The sequence below is a fragment of the Microcaecilia unicolor genome, chromosome 3, assembly GCF_901765095.1.
Source record: "Microcaecilia unicolor chromosome 3, aMicUni1.1, whole genome shotgun sequence".
In the NCBI taxonomy this organism is placed as follows: domain Eukaryota; kingdom Metazoa; phylum Chordata; class Amphibia; order Gymnophiona; family Siphonopidae; genus Microcaecilia; species Microcaecilia unicolor.
Window position 1 is genome coordinate 142,031,219 of NC_044033.1, and position 27,899 is coordinate 142,059,117.

Genomic DNA, 27,899 nt, shown 5'->3' on the forward strand with positions numbered 1-27,899 from the left:
GAAGTCACCAGCTGCGGAGTACCTTGCTGGGTTTCCCGACAACCACTTCCTTCTCTCACAACAACTTTACGCAGAGATGCAGTTCTGTAGCCAGGGAGTCAGTTTTCTTTGTGGGACCGAGGAAATAGGCACTGGTAGACGCAGAACCTCCGTACGCCATATTCTCGCGGCTGCGGCTCCTGATCGCCGCGGCCTGGCTGCTGCCGCCTGCCCTGCTCTTTCCCATCGCCATCCCCGGCAGCGCTGTGATCCGTGTCTACTTCTCCCTACTCGCTGCTGCTGACGGCGGTCATCTTCTTCCCTTGCTCGTCTACCGTCACCGTGACCAATGGGCGCCTTTTTTTGCGGTGACGTCAGCCTGTGTTACGGAGCCTAGCAGACCAACTCCGAAGAAGTCACAAACACAGGCAGCAAGACCAATAGAACGTTGGAGGTGAGAATTATTATATAGGATGATCATCACTTGGCACACCCATTTACACCTGCCACTAACATGCCGTAAAATGGTTGCTCCTAAACTTAAGCGTGCCCATGCCAATTTATATCATTATGGAATTGGCTCATATGGAGGTGCCAATTTGCTAAACTTCCTCAATGTGCAATAAATACAAAAACCTACTGCACTTTAGTAAAAAAGCCCCTAAGAAGTTTTGACAGGAACAAATACTTTGCACCCCTACCTATAACGTGAAAAACTTGGAAAACTGCCAGAATAATTTTTGCAAACTTTACACCACGCTTCAATCTTTTAATTTTGTGCTCAAGTAGGACTTACTCTCGTCGAGCCTTTTCCACCTCATTTTTGGAAGGTAGAGTACATCCATCAAAGACTAGTATTGGTTTGATCCCAAATGATATCAGCATATCAACCAATTTCATGCAAAAAGCAACATATCTGAAAAACAAAGAACATTTTTAAGCAAGGGAAGTTCTTAATATCACACTGTCACCTAGTTACTGTTTGAAATGAAACAAAAATGTAAAAGGATAGGTGCCCTTAAACTTCTAGGCCCTTTCTGTCAAACTGACACAACTGTGAGTTCAAAGTTCTTTCCTTACCTGTTGATTATATTCATTACTGTACAACTCTAAGATGGTCAGGTCTCAAAGATTTTCTTATCACTGCACTAATTTTGCACCAGGGCACCATTTAAAAGCTATACTGCCTTATAACAATTTGCCTAAGATGAAATTTAGTGGTTTATTCCATTTTAAATCATGTTAGAATTCACCTGTTATTACTGTGTTGCCCAGTTTGTTAGTCTCCCTAATTTTTGATAACATTTCTACATCTGTTCATCCTGGCTAGGTGGTCAGTAGTACACTCCTATCACTATCCTTTTCCCCTTTACACATGGGATTTCAATCCATAGGGATTCCAAGCTGTGTTTTGTGTCTTTCAGAATTTTTACTCTATTTGATTGAAGGCCCCCCTTAACATACAATGCTACCCCTGCACCAATTCGATCCACCCTATCACTACAATATAATTTGTACCCTGATATGACAGTATCCCACTGGTTAACCTCCTTCCACCAGGTCTCAGAGATGCCCATAATATCTAATTTTTCATTTAGTGCAATATATTCTAGCTCACCCATCTTATTTCTTAGGCTTCTGGCAATGCATATAAACATTTCAAATTATGTTTGTTGCTAATATTTATATCTTGCTCAGCAGTTCACAGTGATAACTTGCCATCTTTGAAATTCTGTCTGCTTTTTATTTAGACACCTGGTCTACTATGGTCTCTATTGTAACCTCGCTATTGGGATTCCCTATCTTCCCTGTTTTGGAGATATCTTTGAAAGATAACTTGTTCCAAACCATGCACTTTTGAATGACTGTCAGCCTTCCCCCAGTTTCTAGTTTAAAAGCAGCTCTATGTCCTTTTTAAATGCCAATGCCAGCAGCCTGGCCCCAACCTGGTTAAGGTGGAGCCCATCATTCCGGAATAGGCTCCTCCTTCCCCAGAATGTTGCCCAGGTCCTAACAAATCTAAACCCTGATTTCTTAGGATAAACGCTTACTGATTTTGGAATGAAGGATTAGACTAATGGTTAATGCAGTAGGCTGAGAATCCGAAGAACTGAGTTAGATTCCCACTGCAGCTCTTAAGACCCTAGGCAAGTCACTTAACCATCCACTTTTCTAGGTCCACCCCCCCCCCCCCCAAAATAAAAAAAAACTTAGGACGTCAGCCCAATGAGGACAGAGAAAGAACCTGCACATAATACATACGCAAAACTGCTGTTGTTGTTGAAAGATGGTATTGTATATCAAAATCCATGACCCCCTCTTTCATATCTGTACAGCAACAAAGTTCCATGAAAGCCTTTAAAAGCCACTTTTCAGAAATGGAAGTAAATAAATAAATAAATAAATAAATAAACTAACTAGAAATTAAAGTCTATTGTTATTTGTTTAGCTGGATAGCTGAATTATATAAAAAAAATACAAATTTGTACTTTTCACTCATCTAAAACTAGTACCTGTGCTAAACAAAGTAAAAACACAAAACATAACTTACTGATCAGTATGTTCCCCTTTAGCTAGCTTCTCTGCACAAGCAAAGGCACCCTTGTGAAGCCAGCAGTAAGTATCCACAGCTACTGTTTGCCCTTTAAATTTCTTCACGTGAATGGGCTCAGATGCCTCTTTGATGAACTGCAGTAAACCTTGTATTCCCATAGCTTTATTTCATGGGCTTCAAGCTAGGAAAATAACACAAAAACAAAAGGGAGAACCCATTACACATGGCCTACATATTCTCCTATCTTCATATACATATGCTATTTTGTGCCCAAGAGGATCTTTATTCTTGCCGTCATCTACTATGTCATGCATGTTATGGTAGCAAACAAAAGTGGGGGAGGAACTCTGTTTTGGATTGCAACAGGTTCAGCTTATTCCTAAGGCAGACTACATGGTCATTTAAGTGGGCAGTTTCCTTAGGAAGGAGGCAAAGACCAGCTGTAGATATAGCAAAACAATACAGTTGGTCCTGACAAACATACAAACTCACAGGAATGTAGCAATTTTCCAAAAAGTCCAATTAGCCGAATAAACAGCTTTGGGAAATTGTTTCATATGTATGTACATAGTGAGAGCAAAGTTTAATGTCTACAAGTATGATGTCTATAATTGAGTTTAATTTGCACCCTTTGAGATTTTGATAAGGGCCTGAAAGACTACTGAGCAAGGAGGCACAAGGCTAAAGATTCACCCTGGTTGCCAAAACCAAGCACTACCTTGAAATAGGAGTACCAAAGAAAGGACTCTGGTCTGCATCTTCAAGCCTAGGGTAAGGCTGATGTCAGCCTGTGCCTCACTTGACACTTGGCTTTTTGGTTAATTCCTGTGCCCATATTGGGCAGGTTTTTCACTGATGCCGGCGTTCTTCACCCTTCACTCAGTGTCCAGTATCAGAATCCCTCGCTGCTGACGAGGACAACACGGAATCCAAGTGCCTCCTTGGTGTAAGATCCGAGAATGTTCAGCCCACAGGTCCGGTACTGGCGCTCAATGTTTAAGCAGTGTCTGGTACAGCTCCGGAAGTCATGGGGACCAATGCTCTTGATGCCAATGAATCGGAATTCTAGGTGCTAAAAGGTCTCTCACGCATCACCTCTCTAGACTTCAGGGTTCTCTTCTGCATTTGGGCACAAGAGGACACTTCAAAGACCCATGATTGTGCCCCAAACACTTTAGGAACATCATGTGGTCAGTCACAGAAATGGTCCCAGAACAAGTTTCCAAGTTTATTCAGAATTTCCTATCCCGTCCTCTGGGAAAGCCATCAGGGTGGCTTACAATCTAACAATGTTAAAACAGAGGGGAAAAGAACAAAAAGAAAAAAAAAAGACAGAAGAAGGCAGGAAAAGGAGGGAGGAACTACAATGTTACAATAGAAAAGGAGGTGGGTAAAACAAAAGGGAAGAGGGGGAGCACTTCTTAAACCCACTGGCAGGCTTTGTGGGGAAAATGGCTGCAGCAAAATCAAACAGCTCAGTGGTGAAGAGAGGCAAAACAAAAAGTTCTCTCTCAAGGAAAAATCAGGAGAACCCAACAGGGCACCAAAGACCAAAATGGCCGTGGGTTGCAGAAAATGAAAGAAAAAGTGCTGGGGAAAAAAAAACACACTAGTCAAAAAAAGAGGGGGGAGAGAGAAAGATGGAGAGAAAATAACAAAATTCCCCTTACCACAATGAAGGAAGACACAAAACAGTTCAAAATTAACTAAAACAGAGTCACGTTGTGCCATGATAAGAGAAAGTCTTGTCAGCTCTGTGGAGGGGAAGTAAAAAAAAAAAAAAAAAAAGAGACTGACGGTCCCACATGACTCAGACTAGGGGGAAGGCATTCGTGCATATGTGGTGCAGGCTTACCAAAGGTTTCTCAAAGGTATATAAATACTAGCTAGCGTATGCATCAGGGCTCTGTCGGGGATATCACCTAAGTCTGGTTTGTTTTCAGAGAAGCAGGGGATGATCCTAAGTCTAGTTTTACCCCACACAGAGTCAGCAGCCAATATTCAGCAGTATTAACCAGTTAGTGCCGCTGAACATGTCCACTAACTGGCCATCCCCTAACTGGATAGATTAGAGGTAAACTGGGGTGGTTAGGGCAGATTAGAAGTGATTTTCAGTCTGCTAAGTAACCGCATAGTTTTAGGACAATAAAAAACATTCTACCTTTATGCGCCGACTTAATCAGGCATTGATCTGAATATTGGCTATTACCCAGTTAACTTCTGGGTTGGCGGAGACATCCCGAAATTCAATGCCGGGAGTCACGCATGCCCTGACATTATTGGGCCCTACATCTTTTCAAATGGTTGTCCAGGATTTCATGTAGTCCTGTCTGAACTACTGAAATAGTCTGTAGACTGTTTCTTGTAAGGCTAGTTTTAAGCATGTGTGGCCAGAGTTGTATGGGGTTGCATCTACAATGCCACTATTTCAAAAGTTACACTGGCTACCTACTGATCAGATAACCAAATTTAAAGATCTTAGCTTCAGTTTTCCGAGCTCTCAGGGAAGGGGTCTTACCTATTTAAGGACATACAAGGGAGGCATACCCCTGTATGACAGATTCCCTGGCTCAAAGGTTTTATGGGCTGCTTACCTCCAAGCTGACACAGCTAGTAAATACATGGGCACAATGTTTTTTTTAAGTAGGGCCCATATTTATGGTACCAACTACCTGAAGAACTTAGGCAAGAGCAGAATTATAAGTTTCCACAAAAAAAGAAACACTTAACTCTTCCCATATTTGGTGTCTTAGGGCTGCAGGTTGTGTAGAGCAGCGTTTCTCATCCCAGTCCTTAGAAGACGTCTAGCTGATTGGGTTTTCAGGATATATCTAATGAATATGCATGACACAGATTTGCATACAAGGGAGGCGGTCCATGCAAATCTCTCTCATTCATTATTTATTGTGGATATGCAGAAAAACTAACTAGCTGGGTGTTTTGAGGGCTAAGAATCCCTGGCTTAGACCTACAATGACTGTTTTGGGCTAACAATTAAAAAAGCTTAGTTAACCCTCCACTGCCTTAAGTACAAACTTAGATGGTAAGCCCTCCTGTGAGAAGGAAATACATTACAATAGAAGCTCAAGGCAAGTTACATTCAGGTATGCTAGGTGTGAGCTAGATCTGAACTACTCTACCATAGCTAAAATAAAGTACAAGGTCTACGCATGTGCAGTCTTTCCCGTGCACAGCAGTCTCCTTAGTTAGTTCCATAACCTAGCTTTCAGGGAGCTAGGACAAAATGTATGCGTGATTATTCCTCGTCTATGGAAAACACTTTTTACAGTGGAAAAACAATGCTTCTCTCCCCCACCCCACTGTGAATCGACAAGCAGGACTGATTCAGGCACACAAGTAGGTGACTTCCAAGCTCTGAGCTACTCAAGTTTGTCCATTGTCCAGAAGAAGCTCGATCATAAAGAAAGAAGTGAGGGTTGCCAATGTTACAAAGACAAACTTGGCCAAATATACCATCTCTGATACTGGACCGGACCAAACAGTAGTGTTAAGTGAAAGTATGAAGCAAGAATCAAGTAGCTGCTTTGTATACAGTGAAGCAGATTTCATGAGTGCTAAGGAAGCTGCAGTGTCTCCAATTTGGTGAGGTATGACTTTACTAGTTAGAGTACCAGTTTGTATATAGGGGAACTGGATGCAAGATGCTAGCCAAAATAGCTAAGTTACTACCTGTAGCAAGTGTTCTCAGAGGACAGCAGGCATATATTCTCACATGTGGGTGATGTCAGGGGTAGACCAACAGTGACCTGGGCCCAGGTCAATAAGGGTCATGGGCCTCCAATCACCTACCAAAACTGATAAAATTAGACAGAAGGCCCCTACTGCTGTGAGCCCTCGTGCACTGCATTGTTGTTCCGATGGTCAGCTTGCCCCTGGATGACGTTATACATGGAGCCAGGTATGGACACTACCAAGCACACTGGGGAGGTGGGAGGGATGTGAGAATATATGCCTGCTGTCCTCAGAGAACACTTATAACAGGTATGTAAATTAGTTTTCTCCAATAACAAGCAGGTATATTCTCACATGTGGGACTCACTAGCTACCAGGCTCACAACTTCAACGAATTTCTAGCTACTAAATAGGTAGTGAGCCTGATGGAGAAAAGGGGCTGGAGGGTGGAGTTGACAAGTAAAAAAAAGATTCTGTACGACTGCTTGTCCAAACCAGCTATCTCGCTTTGAATTTCGTTTTAATTTGAAATTGGATGCCCAAGATTCCATTAGAGAGGTACCTAATCTGATGATGTGAGCAATTTCATTTATTTCTTTAGTAAATGGAATATAGATGGTAACATCGTCTGCATAAATGAATGTTGGGAGACCATTTTTCTCCAGTAAATTGCCTAATGGAATCAACATGATGTTAAACAGGATGGGGGACAATGGAGAGCCCTGGGGCACTCCACAAACAGGGGACTATGCTGATGAAATTTTTTCTTCACTCAACGTGTAATTGAACTCTGGAATTCGTTGCCAGAAAATGTGGTTAGCTTAGCAGAGTATAAAAAAGGTTTGGACGGCTTCCTAAAGGAAAAGTCCATAGACCATTATTAAATTGGACTTGGGGGGAAATCCACTATTTCTGGGATAAGCAAAATAAATGTTTTGTACTTTTTTGGGGATCTTCTACTGACCGGAAATGGCAATCGCCACTACGGCAAATGTAAGCCACATTGAGCCTGCAAACTGGTGGGAAAATGTGAGATACAAATGCTACAAATAATGAATAAATAAATAAATAAATCTTACCAGGTATTTGTGACCTGGATTGGCCACTGTTGGAAACAGGATGCTGGGCTTGATGGACCTTTGGTCTGTCCCAGTATGGCAATACTTATGTACTTATGCTGCATTGAGCAGTGAAAGTGTTAAAAGATAAAAGACCAAGTTGCCGCCTTGCAAGTTTCTTTAATGGAGGCAGAGCTGAAATGGGCTACTGAAGCCACCATGGCTCTTACACTGCGAGCAGTGACATGGCTCTGGAGACTCAGCCCAGCCTGAGCATACGTGTAGGAGATACAGACTGCCAGCAAAGTAGAGACAGTACGCTTGGTGACGAGAATCCCTAGACTATTAGGGTCAGAGGACACAAAAAGCTGAGAGGACTTCCTATAAGGCTTTGTACAATGTAGATAGCATGCTAGAGCATGCATGCAGTCTAGGGTATGCAGCGCTGCTTCTTCAGGACTAGAGTGTGGCTAAGGGAAAGACAGGAAGCACAATGGACTGATTAAGGTGAAACTCCCATACCATCTTAGGGGAGGAATTTGTGATGTGTTCGAAGTACAACTCTTTTGTGGTAGAACCTGGTGTAAGGTGGGTCTGCCAAAAGGGCTTGAAACTCACCGAACTCTTCTGGAAGTAGTAAGAGCTATTAAAATCACTACCTTATGTGAGAAACTATAGAGAACAGGAATGAAGTGGTTCAAATGGAGGTCTTATGAGAGCTGTTAGGAAGACAATGAGATTCCACGCCACCAGAGGCGGTTTGATAGGAGGTTTTGTATGAAATAAGCCTTTCACGAACCTATCAAGGGATGAACAGAAAATAGTTTACTGACAATCCTAGAATGAACAGCACTAATGGCACCCAAGTGTACCCTGACTTAGTCCTGAGGCAAGAATCCAAAAGATGGATATTCCATAAGGGTGGGAAGAGAACACCTGGAGTATTCTTGCTGTACACCACTTTAAAAGAATAACATTTCTGTATTTCTGAGTGCATGATATCCTAGAGGCTAAAAGTATTCTAGAAACTGAATCAGTAAAGTTTAAAGAACGTGAATCTATGTCATCAGGAACTAGGCATGGCTAGAGAGAGGGTCTGGATGGAGGAGATAGCCATCGTTCTGAGTTATTATTAAGGTTGGAAAAGGATCTAACTAAAATGATTCTCTGGACAATAACTCTAGGAGGACAGGGAACCAAATTTGATGCGGCCAGATGGGAGCCATTAGAATTATGGTCCCCTGGTCCCAACTTAAGTTTTAGAAGAGTTTTTCCTGCGAGAGGTAGCAGGGGAAAGTGTACAGAAGGTCCATTCCCCATTGTATAAAGAAGGCATCCTGGGGTACACGATTGGGAGGATATATCCTGGAACAAAAGCGAAGAAGCTTGTTATTCTGAGGAAAAGATATAATCACTGAACTACAGGCATGCTGAGGGACCATCGTGAGGATGAAGGATTCTGCTTAATTTGTCTGCTACAGCATTTAGCTTGCCGGCTAGGTAAATGGTTCTCAGTGAGATGTTTCAAGAAGCTGCCAAAGTCCATATCTGTAGGGCTTATTGACAAGGGTGGTAAGTACCTACTCCCAGTTGTTTGTTCACATAATATACTGCAACTGGCTGTCTGTGCGAGAGAGTATGACCTCATTTAGAATGCAGTCTTCAAATGTCTTGAATGTTCCAGACTGTTTGCAGTTCTAGGAAGTTAACATGATGACATTTCTCCCTATGTGTGAAGACCATTGAGCTGAGCACCCCAGCCTACTATGGAAGCATCCGTGGTGAGGATCTTGTGATGTGGAGGGGGATGAAATGGAAGACCCAAGCAAGATTGTGGGATGCCATCCACCTCTGAAGAATGTGACGCAGCTGTGGAGTAATTCGAATAAGAGTTGAGAGAAATCCCGTTGCTTGGAACCAATAAGGGTCAACTGAGGAATTTGGAAGTAGAGTCCAGTCAATGGTGTTACATGGACTGTTGAAGCCATGTAACCAAGGAGGCGGAGCATCTGACAAGCAGATACTTGGATGAGATGACTATGTTGTATGCTCCTGGCTGAGGAAGGAAAGCTCAATTGAAGTAGTATCCAGAAGAGCCCTTATGAACTCCAAGGTCTGTACTGGTTGAAGATACGATTTGGGATAATTGATGACAAACTCGAGGCGTTCTAGGAGAGAACAGACGTGTGTGCTGGCTCCCAGGAGGCTGCCTTGATTAACCAGTTGTCCTAGTAGGGGAAGACATCTACGCCCTATTGCGAAGAGTTGCAGCTACTATCATCAATCAATCAGACACTTTATGGTGGTGGAGAGTTCCGCAGCGGAACTTTCTGTGTGCAGAGAGAATAGATATGTGAGCGTATGCCTCCTTGATACCTAGAGAACAAAGCCAATCGTTGAGTTGTATTGTGGGAAGCAGTGATCACAAGGAAACCATGCAAAATTTTCTTTTGAGTAGAAACTTGTTTAAGTCTCGCAGATTGAGAATTGGTTGTACTCCTTTCAGTCTTTTTTGGTATGAGAAAGAATTTGGAATAGCACACTCAACCCCTGCCTGACAGAGGAACTGATTCTACTGTATTCTGTTGGAGGACAGAGAGCTCCTCTTGAAGTATCATCATCTGGAGGGAGATGAAATTAGACTCTTATTGTATAGCGGGGAGCTTTTTTCCCCCAAATGCAGGGTGTAGCTGTGCTGTATGGTATGTAGCACCCACCAATTGGAGATTATGAGAGGCCACCTTTGATGAAAGAAGACAAGTCTTCCTCCCACTGGTTGTTCACTTGGCACAGACAACTGTACATGGGCAGAAGGGTGGAGGAGGGACATAGGGTGACCAGGTATACCCCCTAAAGGCGGTACCGCTCACCCACACACCCCATTGCTCTACTAAACTGGCAAACTCAGAATAGGAGCTGCTACTAGATGAGGCCAGGTGCTTGTGAGAGACCATCCATCCGCCTGCTGGCGATAGAGAATACTGACTGGCCAAGGAACATTCTGGCCCATAAGACACTTAGTTGAGCACTCTCTATTTCCACTTCAGTAGATGGTCACAACCCACAAATATCTGGATTCATCTGCTGCTGACACTAAGGAAAAGCTCATCAAAGGTCAACATCCAGGAAGACAGCCTGCAGAACCACCAGTGTCAACTTGGGTACCTGGTCCCAGATACATAGAGACCTCTGCGCCAGCAACTACTCGATGGAGGAGGAGCACTCCTTCCGGTGCCAATGCTTCTCAGGTACTAGATCTCTCGGTGCCCCAGGCACCATGCAAGGAGGATCGGTGCTTGTGCTTCTTGGCCTTTGCCTGATGACTAGAATCGACACTCCTTGGTGCCGACAAGGTTGTCGTCGAATTCTCCCATCTCCTTGGTGTCAGGTCCGATGCTGACCGGTCCCGGGGGCCCTGCATAGCAGTCGGCATCGAGGCATATGGAGACCTGCTCAATGTATATCCACTCCCAGTATCAGACATGTCTAGTAGCCATGGGGACCAATGCATCCGATGTCGGTTAAAGCGCCGTCGATGATTCAGAACTGGCTCCAAAAATTTTCTATTTTTAAACCTCTCTGGACTTGTGTGTTCTTTTTGCATATGCAAAGAAAACAGTTAGTAGAGTTACGGCCTTGTCCCAAATACTGGATACATCAGGAATGTGTGTCAGCCCCAGACATGGTCCAATTGCACTGACAGAGCACAGCAGTTAAAGCCACTGGGAACCTTGGATAACATGGAAGGCAATACCCTGAGGCTAAATCAAACAACTCTAGGGCGATTTAAGAAGGGGCAGATCAAGAAAAAAATGGAAGATAGCACTCGACAGATGCTCAGGCCTAAGAGGGCCTAGGGAATCTGAAAAAAAAAATGAAGGACACTTTAAAAAGAGAACAAAATAACTAAAAATATACAGGAGAGGTTTAATGAAATCCTGAATAGGGAAAAAGGTAATTGTAGTTAAAAAAAAAAAAAAGAGGGAAATTACCAAAACACACTTGAAAAAACTATGACACTGTGAGGAGCCAGAAAGAAAAGACCAATGGTCTTCTGTTCGCCAGGTGGCCTGAAGGCACATGCTCAGTGGGAGCACTGCTGCGAGCTCTTAAAGCAATATTACATTGGGCAGCATTTCTGCACCGGGCGCCATAGATGACATCACCCACATGTGAGAATCAACTGGCCTGCTTGTTCTCCGAGAAACATTTTTTTTTTTATAGTGCATAATGAAAATACTGTAAACATAAGCACAAATACCAAAGTGCAATATACCTCAAAAACATGCAAACAAAAAGACGTCAGAGGACATATCACAAGCAAGTGGATCTAATGCATAACATACTAAGTGCTAACTTAAGTAATCAACAGCCATAACTGCGAAAAAGTTATCCACAATTGACCCAAAACTGCATCCATGCCCAATGATCAATTTCTCCACGCTGTTCGAAACAGTGCTGTAAAAGAGGCTAACAGCATGCAAATTTAGGCACAATCATGCAGCAGTTGTTTTGACACGTCTAGGCTGTCAAAAACAAAAAAATCCAAACAAATCAAACAGGAGGGTCACCCCCACCCCCCAAGGGGCTGGAGGTCTGGTGGATCTCAAGCCCCCCTTAACCCCTCCAGACGAGTTTCCCTGGTGGCCCAGTGGGTAACCCTACATCCACCCCCACCCGCTCTGGTGGCCTAGTGCCCCCCAACCCCCCATACTTTTAGAAGGAATAGAGGAGGGGTTAAGGCGCTATTCCAACTGTATGATCAGAGTGCAATACGCTTAACCAAAGATTGTAACGGACTTATCCTAACTCTTCCTTTCCCTAAGTTCTCCTCTATTGTCTTTACCATACATGTATCTCACTCTACCATATTATCACCTTGATCTTAATCGCAACTTGTATTTGTTCATACCGAAATCAGTTAACGCCGATTACGGTACCATGTAAGCCACACTGAGCCTGCAAAAAGGTGGGAAAATGTGGGATACAAATGATAATAATAATAATAATCATACAGGCAGAATACCGCAGAGCTCACTCCACGTTTACCTATCATCATCGGCCTCCACTGGGACAAAACCGCATCCAGTGTTGATAAGGGGCTACTCTGTACCGAACAAAAAAGAGACAGGGACAAATAATGAAAATAACAAAACAAAAACATAACCAAATCCAAATCAGAAAGGCCGCCAACAAGGACCTAAAGAATATCACTTAAACACGCTTCAGAAGCTACTTGATGACAGGCAAAATATACACACAAAATACATATATAGGCAAAGGGGATAAATCATGACCCCAGTGTGCGAGAAAATAAAAAGTGAAAAAAAGAAGAAGCATTAAGACTACAACTTCTTATGAGTCACAAATGTAACCCAGCATACATTAAACCATAGTATCTAACCAGACTAACAGCATCTGTGCAGGGACGATGGCGGCATCTAAAACATCCTTGTGTGCAAACCACGCAATACATTAACATGACCATATGAAGCCAGACTACATCAAGCTATACAAAACGACCAAATGTAAAGCACACTGTAACAAAACTTACAGGCTCTCTGAATCCAGCGTCAGGGAACAAAATAAGAAAAAAAAAGGCGCTCGCGGGTTTAAAAAAAGTAGATGTCATCATGCCGTCGAGCGTAAGTGGGTGTGTCCACACGGCAATGAAAACCAAAGGGACTGAAGAAAAAACAGGAGGCGGCATGACGTCAAAACGTTGAAGTCACTTAGGTTAGCCTCTGTTTCCTCTTCCTCGCGCAGCCGTGATCTGGTACACTCAAAACAAAGAAAGCAAACCTATGAGCTGCTGCATCCTCGTTGTCGTTCTTTATTGTTGGTAGCATTTTTATTTAATCTCAGTTATATTTTCAAACATGGTCGCTTGTGCAGCATACGGATGTACAAAGCAGGGGCGTAGCCACGGGTGGGCCCAGGCCCACCCAGTTTTGTTTCAGGCCCACCCAGCAGTGGAGGCAGCGGAGCGGAAGGAGCAGGCTGAGCTCCGATCCCGCATCTGCCTCCCCAGCCCGCCACTCCCCCGCCGCCGCCCGCCGTACCTTTAAATATTACAGTTTTGCTGGAGTCGCGGGCAGCCGGCATTGAAGACATCGGCAGGCTTACGCCGGTTCCAGCAGCCTTCCCTTCCCTTCCCTCGTTGCTTGCAAGTCGGATGATGGCTCCGCCCTCGTAGAAACAGGAAATACGTCAGAAGAGGGCGGAGCCATCATCCGACTTGCAAGCAACGAGGGAAGGGAAGGGAAGGCTGCTGGAACCGGCGTAAGCCTGCCGATGTCTTCAATGCCGGCTGCCCGCGACTCCAGCAAAACTATAATATTTAAAGGTACGGACGGGGGGGGGGGGGGGCCCGAAAGGAAACAGGGCAGACAGGAGAGGAGGGTTGCTGCACATGGTGGAAGAAGGGGAGAGGAGGGTTGCTGGATGGAGGGAAGGGGAGAGGAGGGTTGCTGGACATGGTGGAAGAAGGGGAGAGGAGGGTTGCTGGATGGAGGGAAGGGGAGAGGAGGGTTGCTGGACATGGTGGAAGAAGGGGCGAGGAGAGGGCAGGGGAGAGGAGGGTTGCTGGATGAAGGGAAGGGGAGAGGAGGGTTGCTGGATATGGTGGAAGAAGGGGAGAGGAGGGTTGCTGGATGGAGGGAAGGGGAGAGGAGGGTTGCTGGACATGGTGGAAGAAGGGGAGAGGAGGGTTGTGGGATGGAGGGAAGGGGAGAGGAGGGTTGCTGGACATGGTGGAAGAAGGGGAGAGGAGGGTTGCTGGATGGAGGGAAGGGGAGAGGAGGGTTGCTGGACATGGTGGAAGAAGGGGAGAGGAGAAGGCAGGGGAGAGGAGGGTTGCGGGATGAAGGGGAGAGGAGGGTTGCTGGACATGGTGGAAGAAGGGGAGAGGAGAAGGCAGGGGAGAGGAGGGTTGCGGGATGAAGGGAAGGGGAGAGGAGGGTTGCTGGACATGGTGGAAGAAAGGGAGAGGAGGGTTGCTGGACATGGATGGATGAGAGGGAAGGGAGAGAGAAGAAATGCTGGACATGGATGGAGGGGATGGAAGAATGAGGAAGGAGATGAGATGAGGGAAAAGGAAGAGAGGAGAAAAACTGCACATGGATGAAGAAAATAGGCAGAAGCTGGATCCACTAGACAGTCAAGTCTGCAGAGGACCCAGCTTTTACTTATGGATATAGAGCAAGAAATGAAGAAGAAAGGAGGAAAGTAAAGAAATAAATGGAAAGGAAGCCCTGGAAACGGAGTTAAGAGGACAGATAGCAGCAGAATCGGATACTGGGCCAGCATGATCAGAAAAACAGTCACCAGACAACAAAGGTAGAAAAAAATCATTTTATTTTCATTATAGTGTTTAGAATATGTCCACTTTGAGAATCAGGTGCTCAACATTAAAAGTTTATATTTATTTACTTATTTATGGCATTTTATCCCACATTAAACATGAATTAAATTGGAACCTGGGATCATTTAATTTTTTTTTCCTGGAGACAGTAATGCATTGCCCCCCCCCCCAGGCTCTCTCCCCGGCTATAGCCAGCTCTGCAATTTTTAAGGGGAGGTGGTGGGGTGGGGGGGGGGGGGGGGGTGGACGGGCGCAGAGGTGGACCGGGGAGAGAGCCTGTTGTTAAACATTTACCAGCACACCACTGTCTAGTGCCACCCATCCAACCTGTTGGCCCACCCAAAAATTGACTTCTGGCTACGCCACTGGTACAAAGAGGAAGGATTGGTTTCATCATTAGTACTAATGGTGTCATATTTGGAGGGGCTGTCTATAGGGGCTCCCTGTATTCGTGCAGAGATGTTTTCACCTAGTAAAGGGCCACCAACAATCATGTTATAAGAATTGGGCGCTTAATAATCAGACTTATTATTTATAAGTACAATTTTTTAAAAATTAATTATGTGTAACTTACCTTTAAAAAGACCGTTGATGAATTTTGAAGAAGTAGTGTCACTTATAGACGACACTGAAAGGCAAGAAAACTTAGACTGTGTAATAAGAAGGTTTAAAAAGAGACAAACAGGCGCCAAAATGGGGATCACATGCATGCTGGTGGTGAGCCTTTTGGTATACAGCACAGAAGTTGTGTATGTAGTTGAAAAAATTCTGAGGGGGAGGATCCAAGATGGCGGCATGCACTGATCACGGGTGAGACCGCTCAAAGTTTGCGGAGATTTTTAAACGTTTTCCTTTTCTAAATAATGCCACATACTAAAAGAAAAGGAGCGGTTAGGGTCGGAGCCTCATCGACCCGAACCTCTTCTCCCTCGCAGCAAACTATTGAAAAGTTCACCGTGAGAACGCCGGACCTACTAACCGGGGAGCAACCCGCTGTCTCTTTGGAAGGAGAGCTGAGAGACTTGGGATTGGATGTCACCTTATCGCCCCCGGAACTCAATCCACCGCCTCCGCCTGAAAGCGCTCCATCTAGGGGGAGGATTTCCGAGTTGGAAGTCGACGATGGACGCTCCCGTGAATGAGGCCCAGTGTATGGAGTGGCTGACGGAGGTCTGCTGGCATCTGACCAGCAGGCTCGAAGAATGAAATCTCTTCAGAAACCGGAGCAGATCACATTAGAGAGCATTTGGGTGGCTCTCCAACAACTTGATGCCAAACTGACTAATTCGTCTGAGGAAATCGCTACACTTGTGAGTACAGTCAAAACTTTAACCAAATCGTTAGATGAAATTAAAACTGACTTTAAGACTCAAATATTGGATTTAAAATCAGAAGTGAATAAGACTCGGGATATTTCAGAGGCGATTATTAAGGTTAATACAATTTTGCATAGAAAATTTGAAAAAATTGAAAATGATAATCGATGACTTAATTTACGCTGTTTGAATTTTCCCAAGGCACCTGGGATATCTCCTTTTGATGCCTTTAAAAGGTACCTTATTGAAGTTTTGAAATATTCCCCAGAACTGATTCCCCCAGTAAACCGTGTCTATTATATACCAAATAAGAAAAAAGATTCAGAACTGGGACAAGGGAATACACTTCAAAAACGTGATGAAAATAACTTGAATTTGTCTGAGATCTTAGAGACTTCTTTTACTGAAGAATCTGAAAGAATGACACTCATTATCTCCTTTATATTTGAACAAGATTTGGAAGCTGTAAAGCGTTTATTTTTCAGGAACTCACAAGTATTGTTTTACAGACAAAAGATTTGGATGTATATGGATGTTACCAAGGAAACTCAGGAGAGAAGAAGAGCATTTTTGGCCATTAGAAAAGAGGCCCTAGCAATAGGGGCCTCGTTTTACCTCAACTACCCATGTAAATGTGTATTAAAATACTTGGGACTTAAATCTCTCCGCAACAATTAAGTGATTTTGTTAAATTAAAAAAATTAGTATCATTTTGATATCTAGATTGAGTTTATAGAATTGTAATGAGGCCGGTATAAGGCATGCAAAGCGATATTCTTTAAATATACTTTACTGTTTATCTCCTGAATAATTAATCCTCCCCACTATTTGGTGGTCTAAAGAAGATGTAGTAAGATAATTCCTATTGGTTAAATATTTCTTTCTTTTTGGTGAAATAAGAAGTCTGTTTTTCCTGTCAAGTGTATGCTTGTATCTTGATTATATGTAAATTCAATAAAATAAAATAAAAATTCCCACAGTGACGGCACAGAAATATGTAAAATGAACATAGTGTACTTCATTAATGTGTATCTCCAAAAGACAGATATGACATGTAAAGAAATAATTACATACCAAGTGTGGACAAAAGAACTGTGTATACTCACGTCTTGACTCGAGTAAAGAAAGAGGGGCTGGTGAGAGAAAAATTGAGTCTGTTGTACTGAAGTGATGAAACGTAATATGTCTACGTATTTATGATAATGGTATAAAAGCATGAAAAATAATAATGGGCTTCTCAGCATTTAGCACCAGCTGATTTGTAGCAGGAGAGAAAAACATTAGCACACCTTAATAAAAGACCCTCTTAGTTATGTTTTAACAAATGAGAGATCTGCATGAAAATAAATATTTATTTTTATTATTTTGACTTATAAAACCACTTGTCCCTGAAACATGCTGCTCAAAACAGAATAACCCATTTGTGTATCTAAAATGTAAGTTTCTATAAAAGAGATGAAGATGTGATTCCATGTGGAGTGGAGTGGAGGAGTGGCCTAGTGGTTAGGGTGGTGGACTTTGGTCCTGAGGAATTGAGTTCAATTTCCACTTCAGGCACAGGCAGCTCCTTGTGACTCTGGGCAAGTCACTTAACCCTCCATTGCCCCATGTAAGCCACATTGAGCCTGCCATGAGTGGGAAAGCACAGGGTACAAATGTAACAAATAAAAATAAAATGTGCCCCAAAGAACAGGGAGTTTAATTTTACTTCCATTTAATTTCAATATATTCCATCTTTATAACACCAGGCTTCCCAAGGCAGATTACAACAACAGTTAATATGAACCCACCAGGAAACAGGTTATCCTTAGTTAAATTTGGCCATGTATTACTGTATTCTATAGAACAGTGTAGAAAAATGAGCACAAAATGCAGAGTTTATTATTGCTGTTTCTACCAGCTACAATAATTTTTATGCTGTTTTAGTGATACTCAATTTTATTTCATGATACATATCTAGATATGAGAATCTTTCAAATAAATAAAAAAGCTGTCAAATTTTGTTCCAACTGGATCAGCTTTAGACTTTTTACAGAAGGACCACGCTTAGGCAGACTGTTATTTTTAAATAAGCTTTTGCTATTGTTTTCAATAGTATTTGCCATTGTTTTGGGTGAACTAAAATGGTGGCAAGCTCCGCCTTACTGGCTTCCGCCTCCATAAAGGGCTAGATAGGATCATGCCGTCTCCTGTTCTCAAAAACTGACACATTCCAATCAATAAATGGAAAATAAAATTATTTTGTCTGCCTTTTTTTGGTCTGGTGATTTTTTCTAATCATATTGGGCCTAGTTTCTGCTTCTTCTATCCTCTTTTTGTGCTCTCGAGGGCCTCCTGTCCATTTGCCATTTCTTTTCTCTATTCCTATCTTCTTAATTTCCTCATTTATTTTTCAGACTCAGCTTTTTCCAATTTATTTTCTGCCTCTCAAATGTCATCTCTCCTTCTCATCCTCCAGTCTTCAAGCTCCCTCTTTTTACTGCTTCAATCTAGCTCTCCATCTCTCCCCCACCCTTGTCAAACATCTCTCCTCTCTTCCTTTCTTCTCCATCCATATCAGGCATCTCTCCTGTCTTCCCTTCACTCATGTTGTCATGGTCCATCACAGTCTGGCTTGATAATCACAATGACAACCCCCCAGTTGTGAGCCCTTGTGCTGTTCCAAGACCAGAGGTTCCAGGTCAGACGGCGTGAATTCTGTTCCAGGACTAGCAGTCAGAAAGCCCAGTGCTTTACCTGCGATGACCACCATTCCCCAGTGGTTGAGTCCCTGGGTGCTGGTGGCCTACAGGGCTTGAGGAGGGTCTGGGCAGGATAGACTACCAGGATAGGTACCAGGAACAGGAGTAGTCTAGGCAGCAGAGGAGCGACACAGGGCAGTGACATTGGCCAAAGGGCAGCTTCAGGTACAGGCTGTGGTAGTGGCAGGCAGCAACAGCAGGCAGAGACAGGATCAGGCTTACAGGGCCAGTTAGGTGACTGGCTAGCAGACAGCAGAGTCAGGTCCAAGCTAACAGATTCAGGCAGGTGGTTAGCAGAAAGTAGAGTCAGGTCCAGGCTAGCAGGTTCAGGCAGTGACTAGCAGAAAGCAGAGTCGGGTTCAGGCAACCAGGTTCAGACTGGTGACTAGCAGATGGAAGAGTCAGGTTCCGGCTAACAGGTTCAGGCAAGCGGCTAGCAGAAAGCAGAGTCAGGTCCAGGGTAACAGGTTCAGACAGGAAGCTAGCAGAAAGCAGAGTCGGGTTCAGGCTAACAGGTTCAGGCAGGCGGCTAGTAAGAAGCAGAGTCAGGTCCAGGTTATAGGTTGAGGCAGGCGGCTAACAGAAAGCAGATTTTGGTTCAAACTTACAGGTTCACGCAGGTGATTAACAGAAAGCCAAGTCAGGTTCAGGCAGGTGGCTAGCAGAAAGCAGATTTAGGTTCAGGCAGCGGTAGAATTGGGCAGAAAACGACGAAAGGAGAAACGCACCAGCATAACCAACAGGGAAGTAGCTGAGGCAGTGAGCCACGACCCGGCTCCCCCCTAAAAGGTGAGGTTATCTGATGTCAGCAGTAGCCGTGCCCTCACCTGGCAAGAGCCGCTCCAGAGAGGGAGGAGCCAAGTGTGCCACGTCAGCATCGTTGCAGCTGGACAGTCCCGGGAATAGGTTGACCCGCATGCTGGCAGGTTGTGGAAGGAAGGCCAAGTGTGCTAGTACCATTGTAGTTGGATGCGCAGTGAACGACCCCATGATTGTGACACATGTCTAGTTATCTCTCCCTGATCTTCCCTGTCACCTTCCTCCATGTTCAGCATGTCCTCCCATCGCCCTTTCCACTATGTCCAGTATGCCCTCCTGATCCTGTTTTCTACCTTCCTTCCTGCCCAGCATACCCTCCTGATTTACCATGTTCCTCCTTTAAACCTTCCTCTATGTCCAGTACATCCTCCCATCTACTTTTCCACTATGTCCAGTGTCTCCTCCCGATTTCCCTGATTTCCCTTTCTACCCAGAAATATCTGGGAATGGAGTGGATACTGTGCCATTTATGGAAGAAAGAGTTTATAAACAGTTGAAGGTGGACAAAGCTATGGGGCCGGATGGGATACATCCCAGGATACTGAGGGAGCTCAAGGAGGTCCTGGCGGGACCTCTTAAAGATTTATTTCATAGATCTTTAGAGACAGGAGAGGTTCCGCGAGATTGGAGACGAGCGGATGTGGTCCCTCTTCACAAAAGTGGAGACAGGGAAGAAGTGGGAAACTACAGACCAGTAAGTCTCGTGTTGGTGGTAGGAAAAATAATGGAGTCGCTGCTGAAAGAAAGGATAGTTAAGCACATTAAGCACAACCACCAATTGCCATCATTGCACCAAACCTTCCTGACCCGCCTCCTTAACTAAATTGTAAAGTGGTTTGATGTAACTAGCCACCATTAATTGAAAATATACAAAAAGCCTGAGTACTTAGCTTTTCATGGCAGCGATAAGACCAGTCCAGTGCTGCGTGGTGTGTGCTGCTACTATTGAGATATGTGTGTCTGTGTTCAATGAATGCGGTTAAAAATGGATTAAATCAACTCTTCTTTTCAGAATAAACTCTTGTAATTCCCAACGTGGGTGCCACGTTTCACCATTTCAGCGTCCTCAGGGGAATCTACTGAGAAAAACAATATAACCACACACAATTAGTGCCTCCCTGTTTTTCATGACTCATTCATAATCATTTGCTGTATAAATTACCTTTCAAATCAAAACTATTTTACATCACAATTTCGGTCTCTCCGGGAGGTGATTCCTCTTCAAGCTCCTCCCCACAACTGAGTTTGGTGTAAGCTCCCTTGTCTCTGTATTTATACGTTGCTCAGCTGATGAGGATGTAATTAAGCTGTGCCCATGTCTGACTTCAATTTATCCACTTTATTTCTTTGTTTAAGCCTTTCTGCTGAACCGTGTCCCATTGATAAATGAATCACTGTTCTACCTGGACTAGAACTGATGACACATCTCATAAGTACATAAGTACATAAGTAGTGCCATACTGGGAAAGACCAAAGGTCCATCTAGCCCAGCATCCTGTCACCGACAGTGGCCAATCCAGGTCAAGGGCACCTGGCACGCTCCCCAAACGTAAAAACATTCCAGACAAGTTATACCTAAAAATCCAGTGTAACTGGATATGTGACAGAACCACATACTTCAAGTTTGATTCCGTGTGTTTGTGAAGTTCCCAATGATCTACTAATGGTACTTCCCTTTTTTTGTTACACAAGTTGCTCAAATATTCCCCAATGCGCTGCTTCACTTTGCGCCTAGTCTGGCCCACATACCATTTATGACAGGAGCATAGGATAGCATAAACCACTTACGACATGTTGCAATCTGTTTGTGCTCGTAGATAGTATCTTCTTCCAGTGCTCGGATTAGTAACAAATCTCACCTCCATTGCAATAAAAACAATGCTGACACCGCTTGTGTCCCCCTTCTGCTTCATTCGCCTACGATGTATTATGACAAAAAATAGATAACATCTCTCCCATGTTTTTCACTCGAGTATAAGCAATGCGGGGTCTGTTGACAAACTGTGGGTGCAAGCATAAAATTGGCCAATATTTATGAATGATCTTAGACACCTTAGAACCATGATATGTATAAGGGAGGATACATTGTATGATGTTATTACTGCCTGAGTCCCAGGACCTAGGGGATAATAACCATTGTCTGTGAGCATTGCAAGCTCGTTTGTAAGCATGCTTTACTACCCTATTGGGGTAACCTCATTGCGTAAACTTATTCACCGTTAGAAGGGCTTGAGCTTTAAAAGCTTCCTCTACACTGCATAATCTTTTTACCCGCAAGAATTGTCCTATCGGGATTCCATTTTTAAACACTAAAGGTTGACAACTTAAATAATGTAAGATAGTGTTTCTGTCGGTTGATTTTTTGAATAAAGATGTATGAAAACATCCTTGTTCTAACTCTATATGAATGTCCAAAAAATCCACATCTATGAACTGGCACCAAATTTTTATATATTGATTGAATACTGAGGGATATACATAAATATTTTCAAATTCAAACATGTAAAGGCAAGCCACTGTGTGGGCTACTGTTCCCACCATAGCGACTCGGGTGAAGAGGCATAATCGAAAAAGGTGCCCAAGTTTTCCAGAGGATGTACTCGCAGGACGGCCTGGCGAAGGAGTGGGAAAACCAGTATTATCAAAACAAGATGGGCGGCCAGCTTTCGTTTCGATAATTCAGCCGGGGACGCCCAAATCTCAACATTATCTTAATTATTTGCAATAGAAAGGAAAATGCTTGTGTCTACTCAATCTGTTTCTCCTCATAACGCTTTTCTGCAGAAACATCGTTGCTGGTATTCAAAGATGCCTCCTTTCTATGCTAGTCTTTGATGATATCTAGATACTGTTACTAAAAATCAAAGGATGGCCCCAGTCAGCTACAGCTTTGTGGTGGGAAGGGCTGCAGCTGGTACACCTCTAATGGTGTCGGAATACAGGTCTTCTGCTTTTTGGGAAACCTTTTAGTACTTTAATTGCATTGGCTGCCAGGTCTCCATATGTAAAAGTGAGGTGTGGTTTTTTTAAACAACTGACTGAATAATTTCGGACATTGTAAAGCTTACCAAACCAAAACGTGGACCCTGAAGATTCTCTCGGTCAAGCTTTTGTGCAGAAACACCCGAGCCTTGCTCCGTATAGAACGTGCGAAGGATCAGAAATGTTCTTCTACTTTTCTCCTGCGAAAGTACTAGGTGGCTAGATGCTTAAAGTGAAGATAAGGCTGCCGGTTGAAGGTAAGACTATACTTTCTGGGATCATTTCTATAGTGTGTAACTGGAGAAATGTGTTAGAAAGTGTTTGGTCTCGCCATCCACGATGATGAGTTGCAGTTTTCTCTTCTGAGCATGAACCTGTCTTACAAGCTTGCTTTCAGAGCACTGCTGTATGACTTTGATGAGTGCTCTTTATCTCCTTGAGAGGAGATAAGGTGAAGAGGATGCAGGCTGAGTGGCATATATTTGAATTAAAGTTGTATTTCTGTAGCTAGTTTACAGTGATTGAGTTCTGTTGTGTTGCTTGTGGAACATAAGAGGTCAGGGCAGAGTTTGGTTTTCCCTTTCATTTTTCAGGGATTGGGAGGGTATCTTTTCCATTTCACTGACCCACTCCCACGTGCTTGTGATTTGTTGCCAAGAAATTGGAGCATTTCTTTCCCTCTGCTTTGTTCAATTGCAAGCAGTTCCTTGCATCCTTCTAAATGTGTGGGAAGAAATGTTTTTCCCTGTAGTTAACAGGTCCAAAGTTGAAAGAAAGTAAGAAATATCAATAAAAGTAAAGGGAAACAAAAACCAAGACGTAGAAAAAGTTAAAAAAAAAAAAAAAAAGTAGACTAGTGCAGGCTTTTTCCCCATTCCTCCCTGATTGGCTGTGCTGGGATTCAAACCCACAACCTTGGCCTCTAGATGCAAATTGTGCACCTGTGACATGAGGAGACTTCCGGCTAGCGCTATGTGTGTGCTCTACGTTGTCCTGAAGTGATATTGGGCTCAGTTCATGCAAGCATTACTAAGCAGTTGGGGGCATAGCTCAGTGGTAGAGCATTTGACTGCAGATCAAGAGGTCCTTGGTTCAAATCCAGGTGCCCCCTTACATGCAGAGAGAAATCTTTTATCCATAGATTCTTAGGAACCAACACCCTTAAGGATCAACCTTTAAGACATAGGCCTCTTCAATCCATTCCAATATCAATGATTTCTAAAAATGGCCATCTACATCATATGTAAATCTATGCAATCCTTGTCTATATGAAAGCAGTGAACAGTTAAGGAGGAGGCTAATAGCGATTATATCTTAATTATTTGCAATAGAAAGAAAAATGCTTGTGTCCACTCAATCTGTTTCTCCTCATAACGCTTTTCTGCAGAAACATCGTTGCTGGTATTCAAAGATGCCTCCTTTCTATGCTAGTCTTTGATGATATCTAGATACTGTTACTAAAAATCAAAGGATGGCCCCAGTCAGCTACAGTTTTGTGGTGGGAAGGGCTGCAGCTGGTACACCTCTAATGGTGTCGGAATACAGGTCTTCTGCTTTTTGGGAAACCTTTTAGTACTTTAATTGCATTGGCTGCCAGGTCTCCATATGTAAAAGTGAGGTGTGGTTTTTTTAAACAACTGACTGAATAATTTGGACATTGTAAAGCTTACCAAACCAAAACGTGGACCCTGAAGATTCTCTCGGTCAAGCTTTTGTGCAGAAACACCCGAGCCTTGCTCCGTATAGAACGTGCGAAGGATCAGAAATGTTCTTCTACTTTTCTCCTGCGAAAGTACTAGGTGGCTAGATGCTTAAAGTGAAGATAAGGCTGCCGGTTGAAGGTAAGACTATACTTTCTGGGATCATTTCTATAGTGTGTAACTGGAGAAATGCGTTAGAAAGTGTTTGGTCTCGCCATCCACGATGATGAGTTGCAGTTTTCTCTTCTGAGAATGAACCTGTCTTACAAGCTTGCTTTCAGAGCACTGCTGTATGACTTTGATGAGTGCTCTTTATCTCCTTGAGAGGAGATAAGGTGAAGAGGATGCAGGCTGAGTGGCATATATTTGAATTAAAGTTGTATTTCTGTAGCTAGTTTACAGTGATTGAGTTCTGTTGTGTTGCTTGTGGAACATAAGAGGTCAGGGCAGAGTTTGGTTTTCCCTTTCATTTTTCAGGGATTGGGAGGGTATCTTTTCCATTTCACTGACCCACTCCCACGCGCTTGTGATTTGTTGCCAAGAAATTGGAGCATTTCTTTCCCTCTGCTTTGTTCAATTGCAAGCAGTTCCTTGCATCCTTCTAAATGTGTGGGAAGAAATGTTTTTCCCTGTAGTTAACAGGTCCAAAGTTGAAAGAAAGTAAGAAATATCAATAAAAGTAAAGGGAAACAAAAACCAAGACGTAGAAAAAGTTAAAAAAAAAAAAAAAAGTAGACTAGTGCAGGCTTTTTCCCCATTCCTCCCTGATTGGCTGTGCTGGGATTCAAACCCACAACCTTGGCCTCTAGATGCAAATTGTGCAGCTGTGACATGAGGAGACTTCCGGCTAGCGCTATGTGTGTGCTCTACGTTGTCCTGAGTGATATTGGGCTCAGTTCATGCAAGCATTACTAAGCAGTTGGGGGCATAGCTCAGTGGTAGAGCATTTGACTGCAGATCAAGAGGTCCTTGGTTCAAATCCAGGTGCCCCCTTACATGCAGAGAGAAATCTTTTATCCATAGATTCTTAGGAACCAACACCCTTAAGGATCAACCTTTAAGACATAGGCCTCCTCAATCCATTCCAATATCAATGATTTCTAAAAATGGCCATCTACATCATATGTAAATCTATGCAATCCTTGTCTATATGAAAGCAGTGAACAGTTAAGGAGGAGGCTAATAGCGATTATATCTTAATTATTTGCAATAGAAAGAAAAATGCTTGTGTCCACTCAATCTGTTTCTCCTCATAACGCTTTTCTGCAGAAACATCGTTGCTGGTATTCAAAGATGCCTCCTTTCTATGCTAGTCTTTGATGATATCTAGATACTGTTACTAAAAATCAAAGGATGGCCCCAGTCAGCTACAGTTTTGTGGTGGGAAGGGCTGCAGCTGGTACACCTCTAATGGTGTCGGAATACAGGTCTTCTGCTTTTTGGGAAACCTTTTAGTACTTTAATTGCATTGGCTGCCAGGTCTCCATATGTAAAAGTGAGGTGTGGTTTTTTTAAACAACTGACTGAATAATTTGGACATTGTAAAGCTTACCAAACCAAAACGTGGACCCTGAAGATTCTCTCGGTCAAGCTTTTGTGCAGAAACACCCGAGCCTTGCTCCGTATAGAACGTGCGAAGGATCAGAAATGTTCTTCTACTTTTCTCCTGCGAAAGTACTAGGTGGCTAGATGCTTAAAGTGAAGATAAGGCTGCCGGTTGAAGGTAAGACTATACTTTCTGGGATCATTTCTATAGTGTGTAACTGGAGAAATGTGTTAGAAAGTGTTTGGTCTCGCCATCCACGATGATGAGTTGCAGTTTTCTCTTCTGAGCATGAACCTGTCTTACAAGCTTGCTTTCAGAGCACTGCTGTATGACTTTGATGAGTGCTCTTTATCTCCTTGAGAGGAGATAAGGTGAAGAGGATGCAGGCTGAGTGGCATATATTTGAATTAAGTTGTATTTCTGTAGCTAGTTTACAGTGATTGAGTTCTGTTGTGTTGCTTGTGGAACATAAGAGGTCAGGGCAGAGTTTGGTTTTCCCTTTCATTTTTCAGGGATTGGGAGGGTATCTTTTCCATTTCACTGACCCACTCCCACGCGCTTGTGATTTGTTGCCAAGAAATTGGAGCATTTCTTTCCCTCTGCTTTGTTCAATTGCAAGCAGTTCCTTGCATCCTTCTAAATGTGTGGGAAGAAATGTTTTTCCCTGTAGTTAACAGGTCCAAAGTTGAAAGAAAGTAAGAAATATCAATAAAAGTAAAGGGAAACAAAAACCAAGACGTAGAAAAAGTTTAAAAAAAAAAAAAAGTAGACTAGTGCAGGCTTTTTCCCCATTCCTCCCTGATTGGCTGTGCTGGGATTCAAACCCACAACCTTGGCCTCTAGATGCAAATTGTGCACCTGTGACATGAGGAGACTTCCGGCTAGCGCTATGTGTGTGCTCTACGTTGTCCTGAGTGATATTGGGCTCAGTTCATGCAAGCATTACTAAGCAGTTGGGGGCATAGCTCAGTGGTAGAACATTTGACTGCAGATCAAGAGGTCCTTGGTTCAAATCCAGGTGCCCCCTTACATGCAGAGAGAAATCTTTTATCCATAGATTCTTAGGAACCAACATCCTTAAGGATCAACCTTTAAGACATAGGCCTCCTCAATCCATTCCAATATCAATGATTTCTAAAAATGGCCATCTACATCATATGTAAATCTATGCAATCCTTGTCTATATGAAAGCAGTGAACAGTTAAGGAGGAGGCTAATAGCGATTATATCTTAATTATTTGCAATAGAAAGAAAAATGCTTGTGTCCACTCAATCTGTTTCTCCTCATAACGCTTTTCTGCAGAAACATCGTTGCTGGTATTCAAAGATGCCTCCTTTCTATGCTAGTCTTTGATGATATCTAGATACTGTTACTAAAAATCAAAGGATGGCCCCAGTCAGCTACAGTTTTGTGGTGGGAAGGGCTGCAGCTGGTACACCTCTAATGGTGTCGGAATACAGGTCTTCTGCTTTTTGGGAAACCTTTTAGTACTTTAATTGCATTGGCTGCCAGGTCTCCATATGTAAAAGTGAGGTGTGGTTTTTTTAAACAACTGACTGAATAATTTGGACATTGTAAAGCTTACCAAACCAAAACGTGGACCCTGAAGATTCTCTCGGTCAAGCTTTTGTGCAGAAACACCCGAGCCTTGCTCCGTATAGAACGTGCGAAGGATCAGAAATGTTCTTCTACTTTTCTCCTGCGAAAGTACTAGGTGGCTAGATGCTTAAAGTGAAGATAAGGCTGCCGGTTGAAGGTAAGACTATACTTTCTGGGATCATTTCTATAGTGTGTAACTGGAGAAATGTGTTAGAAAGTGTTTGGTCTCGCCATCCACGATGATGAGTTGCAGTTTTCTCTTCTGAGCATGAACCTGTCTTACAAGCTTGCTTTCAGAGCACTGCTGTATGACTTTGATGAGTGCTCTTTATCTCCTTGAGAGGAGATAAGGTGAAGAGGATGCAGGCTGAGTGGCATATATTTGAATTGAAGTTGTATTTCTGTAGCTAGTTTACAGTGATTGAGTTCTGTTGTGTTGCTTGTGGAACATAAGAGGTCAGGGCAGAGTTTGGTTTTCCCTTTCATTTTTCAGGGATTGGGAGGGTATCTTTTCCATTTCACTGACCCACTCCCACGCGCTTGTGATT

General features: G+C 43.2%; 1 protein-coding gene and 7 non-coding genes across 11 annotated transcripts in view; 7 read left to right on the top strand and 1 right to left on the bottom strand.

Annotated features, from left to right (window-relative positions):
• Window positions 1-13,386, bottom strand: part of EXO1 (exonuclease 1) — an 83,331-nt gene extending 69,945 nt beyond the window's left edge. For 2 of the 4 annotated variants that reach the window (XM_030195206.1, XM_030195203.1), the window contains exons 1-3: window positions 12,839-12,916; window positions 2,531-2,714; window positions 776-895 (exon numbers count right to left, since the gene is read on the bottom strand). In XM_030195206.1, the coding sequence (XP_030051066.1) occupies window positions 776-895; window positions 2,531-2,691 (281 nt within the window). In that variant the 5' untranslated portion in view covers window positions 2,692-2,714; window positions 12,839-12,916. Of the gene's footprint in view, window positions 1-775; window positions 896-2,530; window positions 2,715-3,251; window positions 3,273-12,838; window positions 12,917-13,346 lie in introns of those variants that run through there. The other 2 variants (XM_030195204.1, XM_030195205.1) reach the window with 2 other exon arrangements.
• Window positions 13,387-22,764: 9,378 nt separating this feature from the next.
• On the top strand, window positions 22,765-22,981 carry LOC115467480. Its single transcript, XR_003941758.1, has one exon. It is a non-coding gene; the product is annotated as a small nucleolar RNA U3 (small nucleolar RNA).
• Window positions 22,982-23,544: 563 nt separating this feature from the next.
• Window positions 23,545-23,616, top strand: TRNAC-GCA. Its single transcript has one exon. It is a non-coding gene; the product is annotated as a tRNA-Cys (tRNA).
• A 732-nt stretch (window positions 23,617-24,348) lies between these two features.
• Window positions 24,349-24,565, top strand: LOC115467396. The gene has a single exon (XR_003941694.1). It is a non-coding gene; the product is annotated as a small nucleolar RNA U3 (small nucleolar RNA).
• Window positions 24,566-25,126: 561 nt separating this feature from the next.
• On the top strand, window positions 25,127-25,198 carry TRNAC-GCA. Its single transcript has one exon. It is a non-coding gene; the product is annotated as a tRNA-Cys (tRNA).
• A 732-nt stretch (window positions 25,199-25,930) lies between these two features.
• Window positions 25,931-26,147, top strand: LOC115467481. The gene has a single exon (XR_003941759.1). It is a non-coding gene; the product is annotated as a small nucleolar RNA U3 (small nucleolar RNA).
• Window positions 26,148-26,706: 559 nt separating this feature from the next.
• TRNAC-GCA lies at window positions 26,707-26,778 on the top strand. Its single transcript has one exon. It is a non-coding gene; the product is annotated as a tRNA-Cys (tRNA).
• A 732-nt stretch (window positions 26,779-27,510) lies between these two features.
• Window positions 27,511-27,727, top strand: LOC115467389. The gene has a single exon (XR_003941687.1). It is a non-coding gene; the product is annotated as a small nucleolar RNA U3 (small nucleolar RNA).
• Window positions 27,728-27,899: the final 172 nt, after the last annotated feature.